General features: G+C 39.6%; 1 protein-coding gene across 2 annotated transcripts in view; it reads right to left on the bottom strand.

Moving 5' to 3' along the window:
* Positions 1-18693, bottom strand: part of nrp1a (neuropilin 1a) — a 56636-nt gene that overhangs the window by 10377 nt on the left and 27566 nt on the right. For both annotated transcript variants that reach the window (XM_079488339.1, XM_079488338.1), the window contains exons 5-9: positions 18072-18227; positions 14884-15050; positions 7037-7192; positions 4307-4451; positions 1032-1363 (exon numbers count right to left, since the gene is read on the bottom strand). In XM_079488339.1, the coding sequence (XP_079344465.1) occupies positions 1032-1363; positions 4307-4451; positions 7037-7192; positions 14884-15050; positions 18072-18227 (956 nt within the window). The remainder of the gene's footprint in view (positions 1-1031; positions 1364-4306; positions 4452-7036; positions 7193-14883; positions 15051-18071; positions 18228-18693) is intronic.

Genomic DNA, 18693 nt, shown 5'->3' on the forward strand with positions numbered 1-18693 from the left:
TAGTTATCGGGCGAGCAGTGAGAACGAACTGAAAAATGGCAAGCTTTATTAGGAGCAGCTCGACGTGAGAAACTAAAGCACAGAGCTTTAATGATAGAACAAGCGCGAGGGCACCGAGCGCACACCTCTCTCGACTTCATTTCTAATGCAACAAAGCACCAGAGGAAAGAAAGCCTTCGACTTTACTTCTGACATCGTACAGCTGAGCTAGAGCAGAAAAGAACGGCTGTGGGCTAACACGGCCGTCTGCAACAGCAGGATACCCGGACCTTCAAAAGCATCAGCCTTTGACTTCACACTTCTGAAGTGCTCCAAACCAGACACAAGGTACCACAGGAGACCGACAGAAAAGACACGAGGATGGAATGATATTTGCCAGAGGTAAGAATGGTACAGGACGGAGAATTATGAAGGAATGTTAATGGCCATCAGCTAATGTGTATCTCCTTTAGTCCTTCAAGTGAAGAATATAAAAAAGAAAAGGTTTTGAGACACCTGGTACTTATATATTTTAACTCAGCTTTGATGGAGGATGAGGTGCATCACTTTATGCTCTCTTCCTCCTTACACAAAGAAATAAATGAACCTCCAATCAATATTTATCACCCTTTTATTTATTTATTTATTTGGTAGATAAGTAATAAGTATGATAATGTATAGTCATCATGTCTGCTTTGCATAAATTCTTGATCACTCTGTCAGGGTTTATTTTTATAACAATGATTGTCTGACTGTACATTTTCACTTACATAATATATCAAATTGTTTTGCATTATGACTGCTATTAGCTGTATAATAATTAGTAATACTGATGAATGTATTCGGAGGCCTCTAAGTGTTGTGCTCACAGCGTGCCCAGCTATATGCCGGGGGAAGAATACATTATACATCCATTTTCAACTTCCTTAAACTCATCAAAAACATCATAATAAACAAACCAAAGCTGATCTGGAACCAACAAAACACAACCATCGTGAATAAACATCCATATTTCCCAAATTGACATTCAACATTAATTATTTGTATCTCACCTTGGGTTTATTGCCAGTGTCGTCCATCACCATTTTCCAGTCGGATATGTTGTTAGTGTAGCCCAGTCGAAACTTCTTCATGAAGACCTTGTTATCTCGATATTTGCCTCCCTGGATGATCAAACCTCGGACCAGTTTCTCCTCACCCAAATCCAACTGCAGCCACTCATCCGCGTAGGGTTGAGGCTGTGGCAACAGCGTCCAACCGGAGCGGCTGGTCAGCAGACGGGCGTTCTCCGGCACCCATGTGCGCTCTGTGTGGGAGGAGACTGTGATCTGGGCATCTGTGATGAGGCCTGAGACCATTCCCAACATGCCTGAACATGGGTACTCTGTGGAGGGATGAAGGTGTAGTGTTAGACTCAAACCTATCAATGGGACTTGGCAACACAAACTGACAGATGTTTAGCTCAAAAACTGTTGTGAAACAGTCGTGTTTTGATGATGAGCTGTTTATGGATCATCTCAGATCAGCAACCAACTACAAAACCATACTAGTTTAATGTGATCAGTGGTTCTCAACAGGAGGGCCTCAGGATGACTAATCATTTAAAATGAGACAAAATGAGCATTGGAATACTATTTAAAACAAATAAAAACTGTGAAAAGGATGAATAAAGTGAAGGCCTTGGAGTCAAAAAGGTTGAGAACCCCTGATATAGTTTTTTGGACATGGTGGCTATAGCCAAAAAGCTATTGATCATCTTAGACGCAGTTTCCATCTTAAACTGGATTATTGAAGTGGAAGAATTAAACAATAACTTTGCTTTGTTGTGTGTGGCTGGGTCTGAGGAGACGAGAGAAGATAGAGTTGATGTTTTCACACCTCAGTGAACTGTAAATCCTTTTAGCAACAACCCAAAAAAGAACAGAAACAGGATAAAAAAAAGTGATGAACAGATATTCACGGCACAGGAAAGACGGATGAGGTGCACAAAAAAATGATAAGAAACGCTGGTTCTCTTATTGTCTTTCTTTCTCTCCATCTTTCTTTTACCACTGACCTTACATTTACTCTTTTTTTTCAAGCTATCTAATTAAAACCCCTCTCCGGTGCTTTTGAATGCTTTCTTGCTTTCGTCCTTGATCACTACTACTTTTTCCTTCTTTTTCGCCTGCTTTCATATTGGCAGCATCATTCCCGCATCCACTTTGTAATCTTTATCTCTCCAAGCTCACTTCCTTCAACAGACGTAATATGATTTTTCACGCTCTGCTTCTTTTCTGTAAAGGCAGGTTTGCTTTAAAATTATCGGATATATACGTTTCACTGCCTGTTTGTTGGCTGTCACAATTTTTGTACCTTCTCCGACTCTTGGGAATTCGTGACCTGTCACCAATACAGTAATCTACAATCGGCACCCGTGAAGCAAGGAAGCAATGATTTCGGGTTCTTCACAGATGGACCTAATGTCCCGTGAAATACCACCAGAACAGAGTTTTCATTCACAACGCTGCCTTTATACTGATGGAGGGAACTTCCTCTGCAGTTGTGGAACAGAAAGACCACTTGTCTGTGACCCCTTCACGAGTCCAAATGTGAGATCCAGACTCATAAAACAACAAATGCTTGAGTCTTTGTTTTTTCCACTGTTTATTTGTGGGTACGGTCACGGTTGTATTTTATTTACCCTGCCAGATTTGGAAAACACATTTGTGTATAATTTCTCGTACGAGCATGTTAAATTGTTTCAGGACTTCGATGAAACAGATCTAAACTGAGGTGGTTGGACCTCAGCGGCTTGGAAGTACACCAAGTTTATTTTCAATCTTTTGGCAGCCACTGTCATCGGGTCCTGTTTATGGGTCTCAGATGTGATTTGGGGATGTTTGGTGAAAGCTCCTGGTGTGGTAGACCCTGGTGGACACGCCCGTAGGGTGGACAGGGTCACGTGTATGGCATGTTGGGTTGTTTTGGGCGCAGCACATAGAAGCTGGGCGGCCACACACTCGCAGATGGTTTTATTTACAAACAGAGGGAGGAAGTTTATTAATGGCTGTGGGGATGTGGACAGCCTATCAGGACTGAAATGTGTGCGAGACCACCTCCTAACTGCCAGCCGGCTTATCTAAAGTGGGTAGTGTCACTGTCTGGTACAGTTGTGATAAACATCTATTAGCATCTTCTAATGATATCTGTGGTGATACCATAGTACAGTGATTAGTTAAAATTGGTAATACCATGGTACTGCTTACAAACAATAATCATTAATTTGGTTACCAAAGTCAAACCCATAGTCAAACATGAACGGTGACCAATAATTTATTAAAATACAAATATACGTGAAGTTATAAAATATGGAGATACAATGTTTCCACTCAACAGCTACAAAAAGTTTTTGTTTGGTATTGGAACTATAAAGGCTTCTCTAATCAGCCGCCAGCCTTTGCCGCATCACCATAAGGGAGCCCGATGTACACTGGTGATGTCATGGGGAGGCCCTCGCTCTTGTGATGTGTTTGAAATGCGGTCTGTTCTCTCGTCCAAAACACGACTGCAACAGCTGCGCTCCAGATCTGCGGCGAACCGCACACATACAAACAACCCGAGCTAAATCTGTGTATGCACACGGATTCCAAAAATAAGCCTCCTATGGATGTTGTGCATTAAGCAGATAGACCATGCATGATGGCAAACACACGCTCTCCTCCTACACATGCAGAAATTGACTCAGCGGGAGGCGCATTATGATACGAATGCATTTGCAATCAAAGCTCTTTGGGGTGGAGCCGAGTCAAAACATCTAGATGAATATGCAAATGAGGCCAGGGCCAGCTGGGGCTGAGTGCCGCTAGTTGGTGTGGATCTCGGCATATGTAATGTGTGCATCTGTGAGTGTGCGAGAGAGGTGGAGAGGTTAGGGCTCAGGGGAGGGGGATAGAATGAGAATTTGTGTTGAAGAAGAGAGGTTGGGAGAGCAACAGTAGCACATGCTGTTCATGGCATTCATGTTGAATGAAGTAAATTCAAACGGGAGGTTACACGAAAGCACAGATCTTTTTGTTGGCTTGCACACTTGTATACAACGCAAGAGCCTCTCGGCGCACACAGGACTCACAAAAGGCTTTCGGCGGCATGAATAAACACTTTTGCAAAAAGTAAACCATCTAATTGAGCGCTCATGCTGGAGTGGTGTGTTGACAAAACAAGACTTCTGTTTGGAGCTTTTTAGAGAATGTAAATTAACAATTTGCTTCTAAACTAAATATACGACAAATCGAACATGCGCCAGCGAATACCAACCAGAAATAAGCCTGATTTATTTGTAACCAACCTGAGATTTTGCATCCGTACACTTCAATACGCAGTGCGATGCCGGTCTCCCAGGCGTAGGGGCGGATCCTGAGGTATCGTGTCAATGTGGGCTTGGGAAGTTTGGCTTTAACCACATCTGTAGGGTTGGTGTTCCCCTGGAAAACCTGGCAAACAGAGAGCAAACATTAATTATTTACACTGTTTCTTTAAAGAAACCGCCAAGTGGAGACCTTTGAGGTCAGCAATCCAACAATCCGCTTCAGAAACCGAAAAAACGTCAGGAATGCGCTTAGATTAGCGTCATCAAAAGTGACAACGTTAATATAGAGACTGAGCTGAATTATCTCTGGAGCCAACTGTGTACAATACAAAAGCCACTTTATGATGTCAGAGTCTGGTTTACGTTGAACGTTTTGAACGATTCGGTTATACAATACAATGGCCTCTGTTGTTGCAGAAAGCAAACGTAGCAGACACTATGAATCAGCTATGAATTAGACAGTGTTATGTCCATGCTGCTGATTCTTGCTGACAGCTACAACATGTTCTCCCTAACAGAGCTTTGTCGAAGAAACAAGAAATAGCACCAAGAACTCAAAACTTTCTCTATCATAGCACATCTTGTTTCAGAAGTCCCAATACAAAGGTCAGCTGTGGAATTTTGAGTTTAAGGTTCTTGAAGTTTCTCTCTTTCTATTCCTTGATCCTCCTTTCACTTTCTAACTGAGATTCACTGGGGTATATTTTGATATTTTTAAGAACGTTGATAACCAAACAACATTAGCCTTAAACACAGAACCACTGAGACAAAATACAAAATATCTTCTTTTGTGTCACACAGAAGAAAAAGTAATATACAGGTTTTAAATTACATGAAGGTGAGTAAATGATGACAAAGCTTTTATTTTGAACTATATATATATAGATTTTTATATATGAACTATAACATGTTTTATATATGAACTATAACAATTGTAATGCTCCCACGATTCTAACCATACAGGTCAAACTATAATCCGTAAAGGAAGTGCATCCAGTATGTTGCTAAGCACCAGGCACGCAGCATCCGTCTATCCCAGAATCCATGCTGGTAATCGTGTCCCTAGGCAGTACTTTTCAAATGCATGTGTCTGGACGGGAGACACATGATGAGCCGTCCACTATCTTTAAATGTCACACCAATGCTCTGCTCTACTGCTCTAAGTAGTCAAAAGGCTTTCCTTTGTGCAACAACCATGCAGCCGAACTGCTGTTTCAGCAGTCTGGAAATGGGCCCTTTACCTCACAAAAGCACTTTAGAGCCCAGCAGACAGAAACAAGGCACTGCATCTTAAAACGCACGCTCTAAAAAGAGAAAGGTGTACTTTAGTTGAGGGTCGGAGGAGAAATTGGACCTCTGGGTATATTTAAGTCCAATCTTACTCCCAGGCATGAAGATGTGTCTGCACATACTGTAGACACACAAATACTCGGAAGCATCTAATTGGCTTGCTTAGCTTGACAGGTCGGTTTCAAAAAGGTTAGAGATGGCACGCAAAGGCGACAAACGTATAAACACATATAAATGAGTATTGCTACGACTCTGCTGTGAACCTAGTGCATTAAAAAATGGTCCACCCTAAAATAAAATTCTGCCATCATTTATTTTCAAACCTCTATATGACTCTTCTTTCAGTGAAACACAAAAGGAGATATTTTGGAAGTGCAACTCAACAGGGATCGATGTTGTTTGGTTAGCAACATTCTTCAAAATATCTTTTGTGTTAAAGAAAGTCATACAGGTTCGGAATGACTTGAGGGTGAATAAATAATAAAAGGATTAAAATTTAAAAACGCAACGTATATATACTGTATGTTGCTAAGCTAAAACAATTGCATGAAACGCACATACAAATTGAATAACATAATTATTAGTAAAAAAAAATGTATTGATGTATTCTTATTATTACCATCGACCAGCTTGGATTTACTGAGTTTGCTGCAATGCATTGTGGGATTGCCTTTCCTATCCAAGACACAACGTATTAGTATTAAACTTACCTATAGCCGCTGTGTCCACTGTAACAGGTCCATCTTTGTTAACCGTTCCATGCTGAAGGAGACATTAGCGAGAGCTCACCTGATGGCTAATCGATCAACATCTTCTCGGCCCTCATTCAATCCATCACAGGCTCAAGTGCGATCGACCAGCTGTTCAAAGACTCTAAACCCTCTAAACCTTCCCAGAATTCCTCATTCTCTCACCCTCTTCGTTTGCCACTCTCTGTTTATTAATTCCTTTGTTCTCTCCTTTCATCCCGTAAGGAAAAATCCCTACCACAAATGTTGACATCATTCTTTAAAGGAAAAACGAAAACCAGTCAAGACTACTGTGGTGGCTTTGGAGCTGCAGTTCGGTTTCTTTTTACAGAGCTCGCAAATTCAGTCTTTTAAGAGGGAAGATTAGCATACCACGCTGGGCACATAATGGAGTCGGAGAAACACAAGCCCTGCAGAACACAAGAGCGTGGCATTCCCATCTGGAGCTGGAGCTTGGATTGGTGTAATGGACGCGTGCATACAGTGCATAGCTACAATGTGAGGAGATGTTTACTGGGCTACCTGCCAAGAAGCTCTAGAAACGGACCTAGTTATAGATTACCTTTATGTTGGACTGACTAAAATAAAAGTTTTTTTTACCTGAGCTCCAACCAAGATTTCAATGTTTAAATATCACATGTTTTATGACCAAAAATATAAACCAAATCACCTTCTGTTTTGGGCCATCCTTAATAGTGATCCAGTCCTCCCCGTTTGAACTCACATCCACCTTATAGGACTTCACATAGTACTTCTTCTTGGTCTCTTGTGAGATGGCTCCCTGCGTGCCGATTGCAGATACAAAGCGCAAGAACCCGAGATCAACCTGCAGAGAAAGAAAACCTTATTACTTCTATATTACTCAGAACTGAGGGAGTATCACTTTAAAAGTAGCTTATCGGGTGTCAAATATTGAGCTCAGAAGAGCTCAGGTGAGTATTAGAATAAAAGATTAATTTTAATGAATCTCAATTTAATAAAGCATAGTCGATGTGACGATTTAATTTCCTGAATGGGAGACAAGAGATTATTGGATGAGGAAGGATATCTAACCACACAGATCATGTGTTAGGAAAAAAGTAATAGAAAAAGGCACGGAAAAGGAAACAGAATTTCATATGTGTGCTGTGTTGAAAAATGAATGCTTCATAAAAAAATCATGAGTTGTGATGTCATCCCCTCGAGCCTGGAAGGAGAGGGCTCGTTAGAGAATGGTCAAGGGTTAGTGAAAAGGAATAGATTGCGTCTATAAACAAAATTCCTATATTTTGATTCGGTCACAGCTGTAATACACTGTGCTCTGTGTTTTTTTGGTGTGTACTGTATATGTGCCTGCAGGAAAGAACAATGATAAATGAGATCTCTTTACTAGTTCAATTGTCTCTCCTAGACAGCAATAAGTGGAAATGAAAAGCATATTCCAGTATTGTATATTTGTCATCCAAAAAAAACACCTGCATTTCACATATTCTTTAAGAGTTTCAAAGGGGACTAAAAAAATTAAGACATATTTGTTGGGTGTGCAGTTGGTCTGCTGGACACCCTGTTTCCAACATGATGTACTGTCTCTTCTTGGACTTCTCCTGTCTTACATTATTTATTCCCTGGACATGGACAAGAGACTTTATTTTGAAGCTTGCCTGTTTGGCATGTGCATTTTTAAATCAGCACCTTTTATTACACACAGAAGTGTCAACAATTGAATGTAGTTGCATATAAGCAGCACAGGACACATTGATTCAGAAAAAGAAAAACACTTTTTAGGGAATGTGTTTTTTTTTACCAAAAGGAAAAAATTAAATAAAAACCTACTGGATGAGATTCTAAAGATTCCCAAGTGTGCACAACGTGTATTTAAAAACAGTCTTACCAATATTGAAAAAATTGTTCTTTGTTTCATATGTTTTCAGTACGGACTTTAGCATTGATTCTATGGACGTGCTAAAATATGCATGGAGAAGATGAAAGCTGCCGAATGGCCAAACATCAGAGATCATAAAGCCTGGCTGAAGAAGAGAGATATTGGATCAGTTTCACTCACATCAGCTGATCACAGATCAGAAATAATGAGTGTCTCATGAGTTATTAATGACTTTCTGCTTCCAACAGAGGAAGCGAAAAAAGGTTAGAGAAAGATGAAACATCCACATTATGGTACTGCTGTAATGTTCTGTAAATGCTAGAAATACATATACAATAAATATACAAGTATGTATATTTGTGTTGCCCCTTTTAACTTTAAAATCAATCCAGTATGAATTCATCTTAAAGGGATACAGGAGAAACAAGAGATTACGGGGAAGCTCCAGTTCCTCATGGGAAATCCCTGCTTGACAGACTTCATATTCTTGCTCCAAGAAAAAATATCCTTTCCAAAAAGCATATCACACTTTCTTATTAGGAAACAAGTACGTTTTCCAGACAGTGAGCCTTTCATCTCACAGATTATGACCACACAAACAACAACACTGAGGTATTTTGTTATTTTTAGAAATAAACCACATTGGACTTAAAACTGAGTTGAACAATATTCATACAGTATTTTGCAGGTTTAAAACAATCAGTCCGGCCTTGAACGTTGCATTAAGAAAGTAAAAATCTATGCGTCCCTGAAGAACAAAGTGTTCTCAAACCATGTTGATGCTACGAACCGTTGCGTGACTGTTTTTATGTTTTTTATTTTAGGGGTTATGTAAGAGTCCAGACTGATGCCATTTAATTTTCATTTACAAATACATTAACATCCCTTCCAATGATATCTACACATTCAATGTGTGTGAGGATTGCAACATGAAACTGTATAAAACCACATTGTTAATTTCCTTGCTGTCAAAAGCCAAAGTGTAGCTCAGGGTTTTAAATTATTTATAATTCTGCTATGGGAAAGTTTTGGTCCATGTTTTCCACACAGTCCATCTGTGAAATACCGACCTCAGTAGATATTTCAGAGCTAATTCAATGAACAGTGTGTTTTTTATTACATTAAAGCCTGTGAGAGAGTGTGTGTTTTAGAAGAAAGCGTTCTTGCCTGAGATATCAAATCTGCTTAAACTCTACTTACTGAACTAACTTACTGAAGTTTCTCATGGTAATTGTACTGAACTAAACAAGCTCAGGTTTGGTGGTCTCCAAAAAATAAAATACATTAAATAGAAAATCTCCAATTTGCTCTCCACAGAACACCTTCTGTCCAGAAGATACAGTATTTATAAGACATTAGACAAAGACAAAGTTGTGATCCTTTTATGAAAAAATTATGTCGTTTTCTTCCTAATTTCACCCTTGTCTTTCATAAAGTGGACAACAAAAATCCACAAATTGCTCAATCATTGAAACCACGACTGCTCTTGTGTATCTAAGGCTCATGCACCATCTGGTGCAGGTTAGCCGAGAGGAACTAAGACATTGAACAGACAGATGCCCAGTCAAAAACAAACACAAATGTGGGACGGCAGGTTTCACAGGGCAAAGTTCTACTTCATCCATCAAATCGCAGTTTCCTCTCCCCAGCCCATAACACGACACCTGGTCGCTCTGAAGGCTCCTCTGAAATTCCATTAACTACAGGTATAATTAATTCACATTTTCATGAAAATTTTATTACTGCCAGCTGAGAGATCTATAGGCTCCTCGAAGACTTCCCATTCATCACCCAATTTACCTGGTGGAATTAGCCCGCGATATTTTTAGCCTTCTAGTGATTTTATTTTTCTAAATTATGCACATGTGCCCGAGTGCTGATCATCTACTTCTTTGTCATGGAGAGAAAACCCAAACCAGCCACTAGTTGAGGAAAATCACCATTATGTTAATAGAGATTTTTAAGTGGGGCTTAAAAATACCATTTTGCCAAAGTCAGATAGGATGGACTCAACCTAATTATTATCATTAAAACGAGAAAAGAACATGTATTTTAGATATATATTAATATTTAAATATACCGTATGTACTATTTATAAATATTTAAATACTATAAATAATAAGTAAACTACTCATGTTAACAAAACAACCACAACATAATAATAAGAATAAGAATAATGCATCCATTACATATGAAATCATATTTACATTTACATAAAAATGACTGTTGATTATTATTCAAAAAGAAATAAGAGTTAAATCAAAATTCAAAGATCCTGGTCTTGTTAGCAATTCGTCTGTCATGTGTTCCTAAAATCTTTCTTTAAACCTCTAAAGTAAAGTTTTATTTTCATATGTTTTCATCAAGCCTTCTTATTTTCCAACCCCTCCCCTAAAACGTCTCATCCTACAGTGACCACTTTCATTACCCAATCAATTTCAAAGGCATATAATCATGTCCCGCCCTTCTTTTTTAACAATAATCTGATGGATAACTAATAGACTATTCTGTCCATTTTTAGAAATGGACTTCCTCAGAAAACTATCAGAACACAGACTATGGCCTCTATGGACCTTCATGTTTTAAACGTGCACCTGTATTAATATTTAATCACTAGAATATAATTTCAGATTAATAACTCGCATGAAGATGGTTTAAAATCATGGTTAAACCGTACCTCGTGCAGGTGTGTTGCTAGCAGGGTGGCCTAGCTTGACACCAGCTCTGTGGGCTTCGTCAGTAGAGACTCTCATGTTAATTACAGTCCCCCTGTCTAATTACTCATCAGCTGGCAGGAGAACAGCGTCGGCTCAAAATAGCAGCCGCTTATCCCTTAATTGAAGAAGGAAAAACCTTAGCAAAACAACGGAAAGCGGATGTAGATGACCATCGCTAATAGAAAACAACACATGCAAGACGACACGCAAACGAAAACAGGATACGGCAAATCACGCTGTTACAGGGAAAGACATTTCACCCGACGAACTCTCCCTTTCGGGCTATTTCCCTCTCTTCCCAGATATACTCGGGCTCACGTGGCTGAGAGAAATGTTTTTCTCTGAGGAAGTCTGTAATTAGTATCTGCTTGATAGTTCTGGAATTCCGACCTGTTTTTGTAGAGAAATGGGTCGGCGACGCATTGGCACAGCGAGCAGGAATACGAGGGTGGGGTGGTGGCTTAAAATCATTGTTTTCATCTAGCGACCTGGCACATTCCCTTCTCACCTCCATCAATCAACTTGATGGCTTTCTGTTGAACTGGCTGACACGAAACCCGGCTGGCACTCCACAGTCACGGACTTCGTGGCCCCTTATTGTTTTGGCCGCTCTGCCCTCTTGTCCGGGGTCTTTTAATGAACATGATAAAGGCAAACATCCTTCCTGCGACGTTAAAGACGACGAGCACTCATGTCTCTGGGAATCAAATCATTCAGCCGAACAGCAGGACAAGCGTATGCAGCAGGTTCTTAAATGAACCGCTGTGTATTCAAGGCACCATTGCATATATGCAAATGGTTGACGTGTTTTGGTGAACCCATGGATGAGAGCGTTTGGTAGGCGGCGGTTAATGAAACAAAACACGCTCTATGAAGAGTGACTTCTATGCAACAATGAGGAGCTAGACGGGAGATGCTTTCAAGTATTGACGATTGACTTTTTCCAAGATCTTAATGCATAATTCATAAAAGCTCTTTGATCAGTGGCCGCCATTCGAGTGGATGAGCTCGCATTTATTGCATCTTTTGCAGTATGCGAAATATCCCAGCAGGTCTACCAATCAGAATTCATTTGTTATGCCAGGCTCACCAATGAGCCTTCCAAAAGATTTCTCACAATACAGGTTACGCTCTTCTGTAAATCGGAAGTCTCCTCATGTGAGAGTCATAATGTGTTGTGCAGATGTAAATATCAGTCCCCGTCACGCTTTAACAAAGTCTTCCGATTGAAACCAGGCCATATCCATAAATACAGCACACTGGAAGTCTTCATAGCCAGACGCTTGTGCTTTGGAGGAACGTAGTGTCGGACGACCGGTGGTTGATTGTTGAGTTCATCAAAGCATTCAGAATTCAAACATACTTCGTCTGAAACAAAACTTAAGAAAGCCATGTGATTGTCAGGTACACATGGACAAAGATTACATTTCCTGACCCGGGACTAAATATCAGGAGTGGCATGCTGGGAGCATAGACTGTGATTTAAATTTTAAAAAAGGATTAAGATGCATGGCAAATGCGGCCTTTTTGACACCTTCTAAACGAAACAGTGATATTTAACACAGAAGAACCTTCTGTGAATAATATAAGTGTCCTGTAAATTACATTTGAGAGCGTAAATTTAATAAATAATGAACTGATAATATGCGTAGGACGAGGGAGCGAGTGCCAAGATGTGCGTGCCAAGTGGACTGTGCCATTAGTTGGAGAAAGGCTGTTGTGGAGGCTCGTGTTGCTTAATGAAAGCCAAATGAAGAATTCCACTCTTTTAATAACGCTCGTTATAATTAAACTCCTCCACAAGTGCCGGGCACGCGAGAGGGGGAGATCGAGAGCAGGAATTCTACAAATTATAAGTCATTCATCCTCGGTAGGAATCCGCCTTTGTTCCCTTGGAAACAGATGTGCGAGGTTCAACTTTGACATGTGATTGGCGGAAAGGGATTCACAGGGCACGGCCCGTGAGGGGTGTAACAGAATACGTTTGATTTGCCGAAATCTCTCCAAGTAAAAAAGCACCCTTCCCCTAATCAATACTCTTTGGAGAATTCAAAGCGGTTGTAAAATGGTGCTCTCTCCCGCTCTATACGGCACCGTGGGAGGCAAGTCATTTAGAGTTTCATTAATATCTGTAATGACAAAACAAGTTCAGCAAGCCAAGAGGGTGAACATTTGCAAAGTCTACTTAATTATCCTGAATAAAATATGAAGTGGCAAGTGTGAAATGATGTGGAACCGATTGGTTTGGGTGCTGGAAGAGAGATATTGCTCGGTTTCTCTTCAGGCCACCAGTTAAAAAAACTAATTCGATCCAAACAGATGCAGAATCTACCGACAACTTGCGAATACAAGCAAAAACATTAAGCATGCCGAACAAATATATTTGCCATTGTCTTTCATTTCAAATGATGGGTTGTAAAATGAGTTGGGACCAATTATTGACTGTTTTTCAAAGAACATACATGTAATGGTGGCGTGTTAGTATTGTTCATTGCACAAAACAACATTCCCAATCGATACCACATTGACAAAGACCACTAATCTATAGCTTTACCGAAGAAAAAGACAGAAATAGATTTAAACACAGTAGTCACAATGCTTATCTTGTCTACGTCCTTTGAGCTACACAAAAAGGAATGCGCTATAGTTCCACAAAATGATTTTAAAACCACACATGTATCTCATTCACAAGAGAACCAAGAATTAAACATCCGGATTCCTCTCTGTTGGTGAGGCGAGGCACCTTTCCCTAATTCAATTACGCTCTGAATCAGAACACGAAGTCTGAGACAATATTTTCATAGCAATAAAGAAAATCTGCTTAACAGACCTCCCCTGGCAAATATTTGGCCGTGGGTCACGTCTGTTATTAGCCCCCAGAGGAGACTGTTTGGAGCAAACTTTCCAGTCAGGCAAAGATGATAAAACAAGTCTGGGTTTTGAGGGTACCCCAGAGATATGGGTTACAGAAAAAACCCTGACATAAATGGCCTTTTGAGATGCCGCAATGTTTGTGTAACTAACACAATGACCACTGCCCAGACTTTCTCACAGATTCATGGAACCGAAATAGATGTGCAAATGATCTGTGGAGAGCTGCGTTTAATAGAATATATAGAGAGGGTCATAAAAATAATTTTAATCCTGTCATTCCAAACACTGATAAATTATTGTATACTTCTCTTAAGATTTTTTATCGTCAGTGTCCATTCACTTTTATTGGGTGTAAAAGAGAAACATGAATATTCTGCCATATCTGTTTGGGTTTCCAGTCATTTAAACTGGGAATGACTTGAGAGTGAGTAAATAATGGGTAACACTTAACTACAAATACATTTTTGTTTGTTAACATTACTTAATGCATTAGCTAGCATGAACTAACAATGAACAATACTTCAACAGCATTTAATCATATTTACGTTGTTTATAAATTTTAACAAAACAAATATTGATATAAAATAATATTTAATGAATAAAACTATATTGCCATTTACTTTTTCATATCATTTATTAACAGAAACCCTACCGTAAAGTTTTACTAAATGATGAAAACTACTATGTAAGCAGGAGTGAACCAGTATCCTTGTATCCTTAAACATTTCATAGACAAAGACTAAAAGCACAAGTATTATTGCAGGTCTTTGTTAGAGAATAATGTAGAGTAGAGAAATGTGAAGAGAAAGCCAGTAGCAAGGCCGCTGGATCAACTTTACTTAGATTCTACTTGGAGAAAGTTTCAAACACAGAAAGCAAAAGTGTGGGGGAGTTTTGTTAACTTTTCTTCTGTAGCATCGCTGCTTCTCTATTCTTCCAAAAATACCACAGCAGCGTCTCTTCTCTCTGAAGGACAGATCCCTCTTCCATTACTCATTAATGATAGATAGGTCGTATGAAAGATCTACTGTATATGCGGGCAAGAGACTGCAATTCGTGCGGTACCTGAATCCATTGCTTGTTCGTGTCCTCCGCAGGGGTCCAACCATTTTCAGGGCTGTTTAGTCTAGAACGCTCCGGAGACCAGTGCTGGTTGTACTGGGATGAAGCTGAAATCTGGTCTGAATGGATTTCACCAGTTTCCATGCCCAGGGGCTCAGTGCAGTCAAAGTCTGAGAGAGAGAGAAAGAAAACTGTTAAAATGTCATTTCATGATCTAAATATAGAATACATCAGATCACAACCTAAACCAAGGCCTTCCTCTTGGGAAAGGACCACTTAGCAACAAAGTACCATGAGTCTCCATCGCTTTGCTTGGAATGGCACACTCTATCTCTCTCACTCCTTACAGGAAAAGTCTATTTAATGGAAGCACATTAAGACGCAGAGCTTTATTCATAAAACATTCAGGTTAAGCTCTTAAGTCCAGCATAAAGAGTCATGAGGTACATAAAAGAAATGCCTTTGCAAGGGTTCCCTTTCGCCATGCAGTTGAAACATGGCAGGGCAATTTCTCCACGGTCAGGATTTGGAGAAATGGAAACGCAGAGACGGCTACAGGGTGTCTGTGTTTTCAGAAGCAAGAAACAAGGACCGTACGTCACCCTGCATGCCACGCCACCCACGATGGACTCACGCCTGATTGTTTTGTGACGTTATGGTGCAGTCATCCTGAGGCATGCAGGCCGTGTGTCTGAGACAAGCAGAGTTCATGCTCTGACCCCTGAGGGTCTTCAACCAGACGCTTGGGCACAGAATTTAGGGCTCTGAGACGCTGCAAATTCTGAGACTGAAGTAGAAGACACAGTCATTTATTTGCAAAAGGTCACAGGTAGCAGACAAACACAGATGCGCAAACACAAACTGTAGCTTTGAAAGGAAAAGAAAAGCATGGAGGAACTGGCTGAGCTCACGTTCACTAATATTTAAAGAAAAGTGCAGAGCATGCAGGTCACATACACAATTACAGACAACATGGACCAAATATGCAGGCCTCATGAACACATGTAGCAGATGGAGAAAGCATCTGTGATAGATAGACAAAAATGCTGTAGGGATGTTCCTGTTAAGGGCATTTAAGAAACATTTTCAGTGTTCAAAATGAAAATGTCTAACTATGGGCAAATTCATATGAAACAGGGTCTGAAACTAGACAGGAGGGAATCATATTTGATCTAATACTAAAAAAGGAACTAATTAAAACGGACAATGTACCTATAACCCTTTAAAATGCACAAATGTTAACCACAGTTTATATCAAAATGCAACATTTACAACAGTTATGGTTATTACTAACTCTGACTAGTTGGAATAAATAAATGTAATCAACAAAAGAAAAAAAAATGTCATGCCATGTTTAAACAAGATCCTTTTATTTATTATAGTTAAAGAGAACCGCAGTGATAGCATGTAGGTGGAAACTAGTACTACTATGGTGTAAATTGTAAGGGTATTTGTCCGTTCAATCTTTGTTCTTATTATTGTTAATTCTTATAATGTTTTGTGCTTTAGGCTTATTTTCATTTATATTTTGTCTTTGTTCTGAGAGGAATGGACGAAATAAGAATTTCATTGTACCAAAGTACAGAAGACAATCAAAATCTTGAATTGTATTGAATTGAACGGATAATGTTGTTACTGTAGCTTTTCAACATGCGATAAACAGCTTATTTTAATTGCGTCTTAAGTCTTTTATATCCTTCATATGCTTCTCTCTTTCACCCTTCAAATTTACAGCTCCACTAAATCTTAACACGACGTGCACCTGATCGCTCATTCTCTTCTGCTCTGTTTTATCTCTGTATCTCTCTATTAAGTCATCTATCTGCTCTCCACCCCTTTTGTTCTTCAAAACAATGACTTGAAAACAACCAGATCTCGGGTCTGATAACATCTGGCATCTGTCAATGTTCGGTCCCATTCCACTAAGACCATAAATCTGCAGTTCTCAGACTTGCACTTGAAAAAATCCTTAGCACAAAGACTTATTGCCAATATCTAATCTCCTTCTTTCCTGCAGAGAACAATATAGTGGTAAACACGTTGAGCTGTGAGCACGGCGCCCTCAGAATTTAAATTTATGGGGGCAATAAATAATTGATAGACTGCGACTGTTCGGCAAATTCCCCGCTGAGAACACACTGAAAGTATTCTTGTACACACCTTGTTCTGGGAGCTCAAGCTGAAATATAACATGTTACAGGGCTCTTAGTATTAATGGGCAACATATTTAAAAATGAGGAAACGTTAAAGCAAATCCCATTTCATTGTAAATAAAATCACAGTTTAACCAGAAACAGATTTCTATGTGGATAAAATGCAGCTAGATGTTACTAAAAGAAATACAGCAGATGTTTCTTTTTGATCCAAGTCAGTTTTTAATGATCTTTTGTTCCAGGCTGGTCTACAAATTTGATAGACTGCTCAATTGTAGATCAAGTCTCAACATATAGTGAACCATCTCAGGCAAGCTGGTGAGCGCTGGTAGATCACTACAGACTCAAAACAAACCAACAAACAGACAGGCCGAGACAGACAAACAGACAGTCAGCTGGTTAGAGAGAACAAAATGTCATTCATTCAAGAGATAGTGGTCTGTTCCTAAATGTAATGTTTGCTCAGAGTATTTCTTAAATTAGGGTGAAGAGGTGAACCCTCTGGGATTGGGTAAAAGTGTGTGTGTGTAAAGCGACCTCCATCGGGGAGGGCACATGGGCCATGACTCCTGACACATTCACTTAATGAAAGTGAGCCACAGCTGGGTGTGGCGTATTAATGTAATAACTTCCCACGGCACTTTATATATATGTGTGTGTGTGGGGGGGAGGACATGTTATTTGAGTTTTCAACCATTCACACTCTAATTACTCGCTTAAATTGAAAACACTCATTTATGAATCATACTGTCCTACCATCTGGAGTAAAATACCCAACTACAGTAAACTCACTGAGGTTCTGCATGGACATGTATTTAGACATATTATCCAACTGAATATGGTGGCATAACAAGATCAGTATTCTTTCCCTGATTTACACTGGTCAAATTATTTTTCAGATAATTTGATGAAATTTGGCTTCACAACATATAAAGATAAGTATGTAAATTGACCTGCAATTTTATGTTTCAAACAGAGATGGCGGTATAGCGTCAATAGTTATTGACTGCACCATTAAACAATGCAGTACTGACTTACCATCTGGGACCGTCCTTTCCAAAACAGTGAAATTAGCTGAGAATCCCTCTTTTGCAATGGCACTGTCTGTGTTGATTGTCAAAGCCAAGATCCCGGTGTAGGATATGATCCGTCCGGGTGTATTCTGCCCACAATATCTGCCAATATATGGACCAACTGGAGAAGAAGAAAAAGCAAAGATGAGTCATTGAATTCCTTTTCAATGACTTTAAAAGTTGAATTTTATCAATCAACCAGGTCAAATCAGTAGAATTGTTTAAACTAGAGTGACATCGGTCGACCTTGTACAACTTTGCTGAAAGACCAGAACGTACTCTTTACATCTTGTTGTTAATGGAAATGAAACAGCCACTGTCTGTTAGTTTCTGTGACCTTGGGCTTCTGTTTTCTGCGGTGGTCATAAATTCCAGCACTTATTGTTCAGTCCAGGGTCACTCTGTTGTGACTTCCTAGAAGCCAACCATAACCAGTAAATGGAGATGTATGGAATGCATTCAGCTGAGGATAGTAAACGTATAGAAGCTGTGTTGAGAAATAAGGAGAAAAAGGTTATTATGGCACTTAGTTTACCCTTTGGTTAATATCTTTTATAACCCCAGGTTATGACCACATTTAACTTTTC

The sequence above is a fragment of the Barbatula barbatula genome, assembly GCF_947034865.1.
Source record: "Barbatula barbatula genome assembly, chromosome: 23".
NCBI classification, from domain to species: Eukaryota; Metazoa; Chordata; class Actinopteri; order Cypriniformes; family Nemacheilidae; genus Barbatula; species Barbatula barbatula.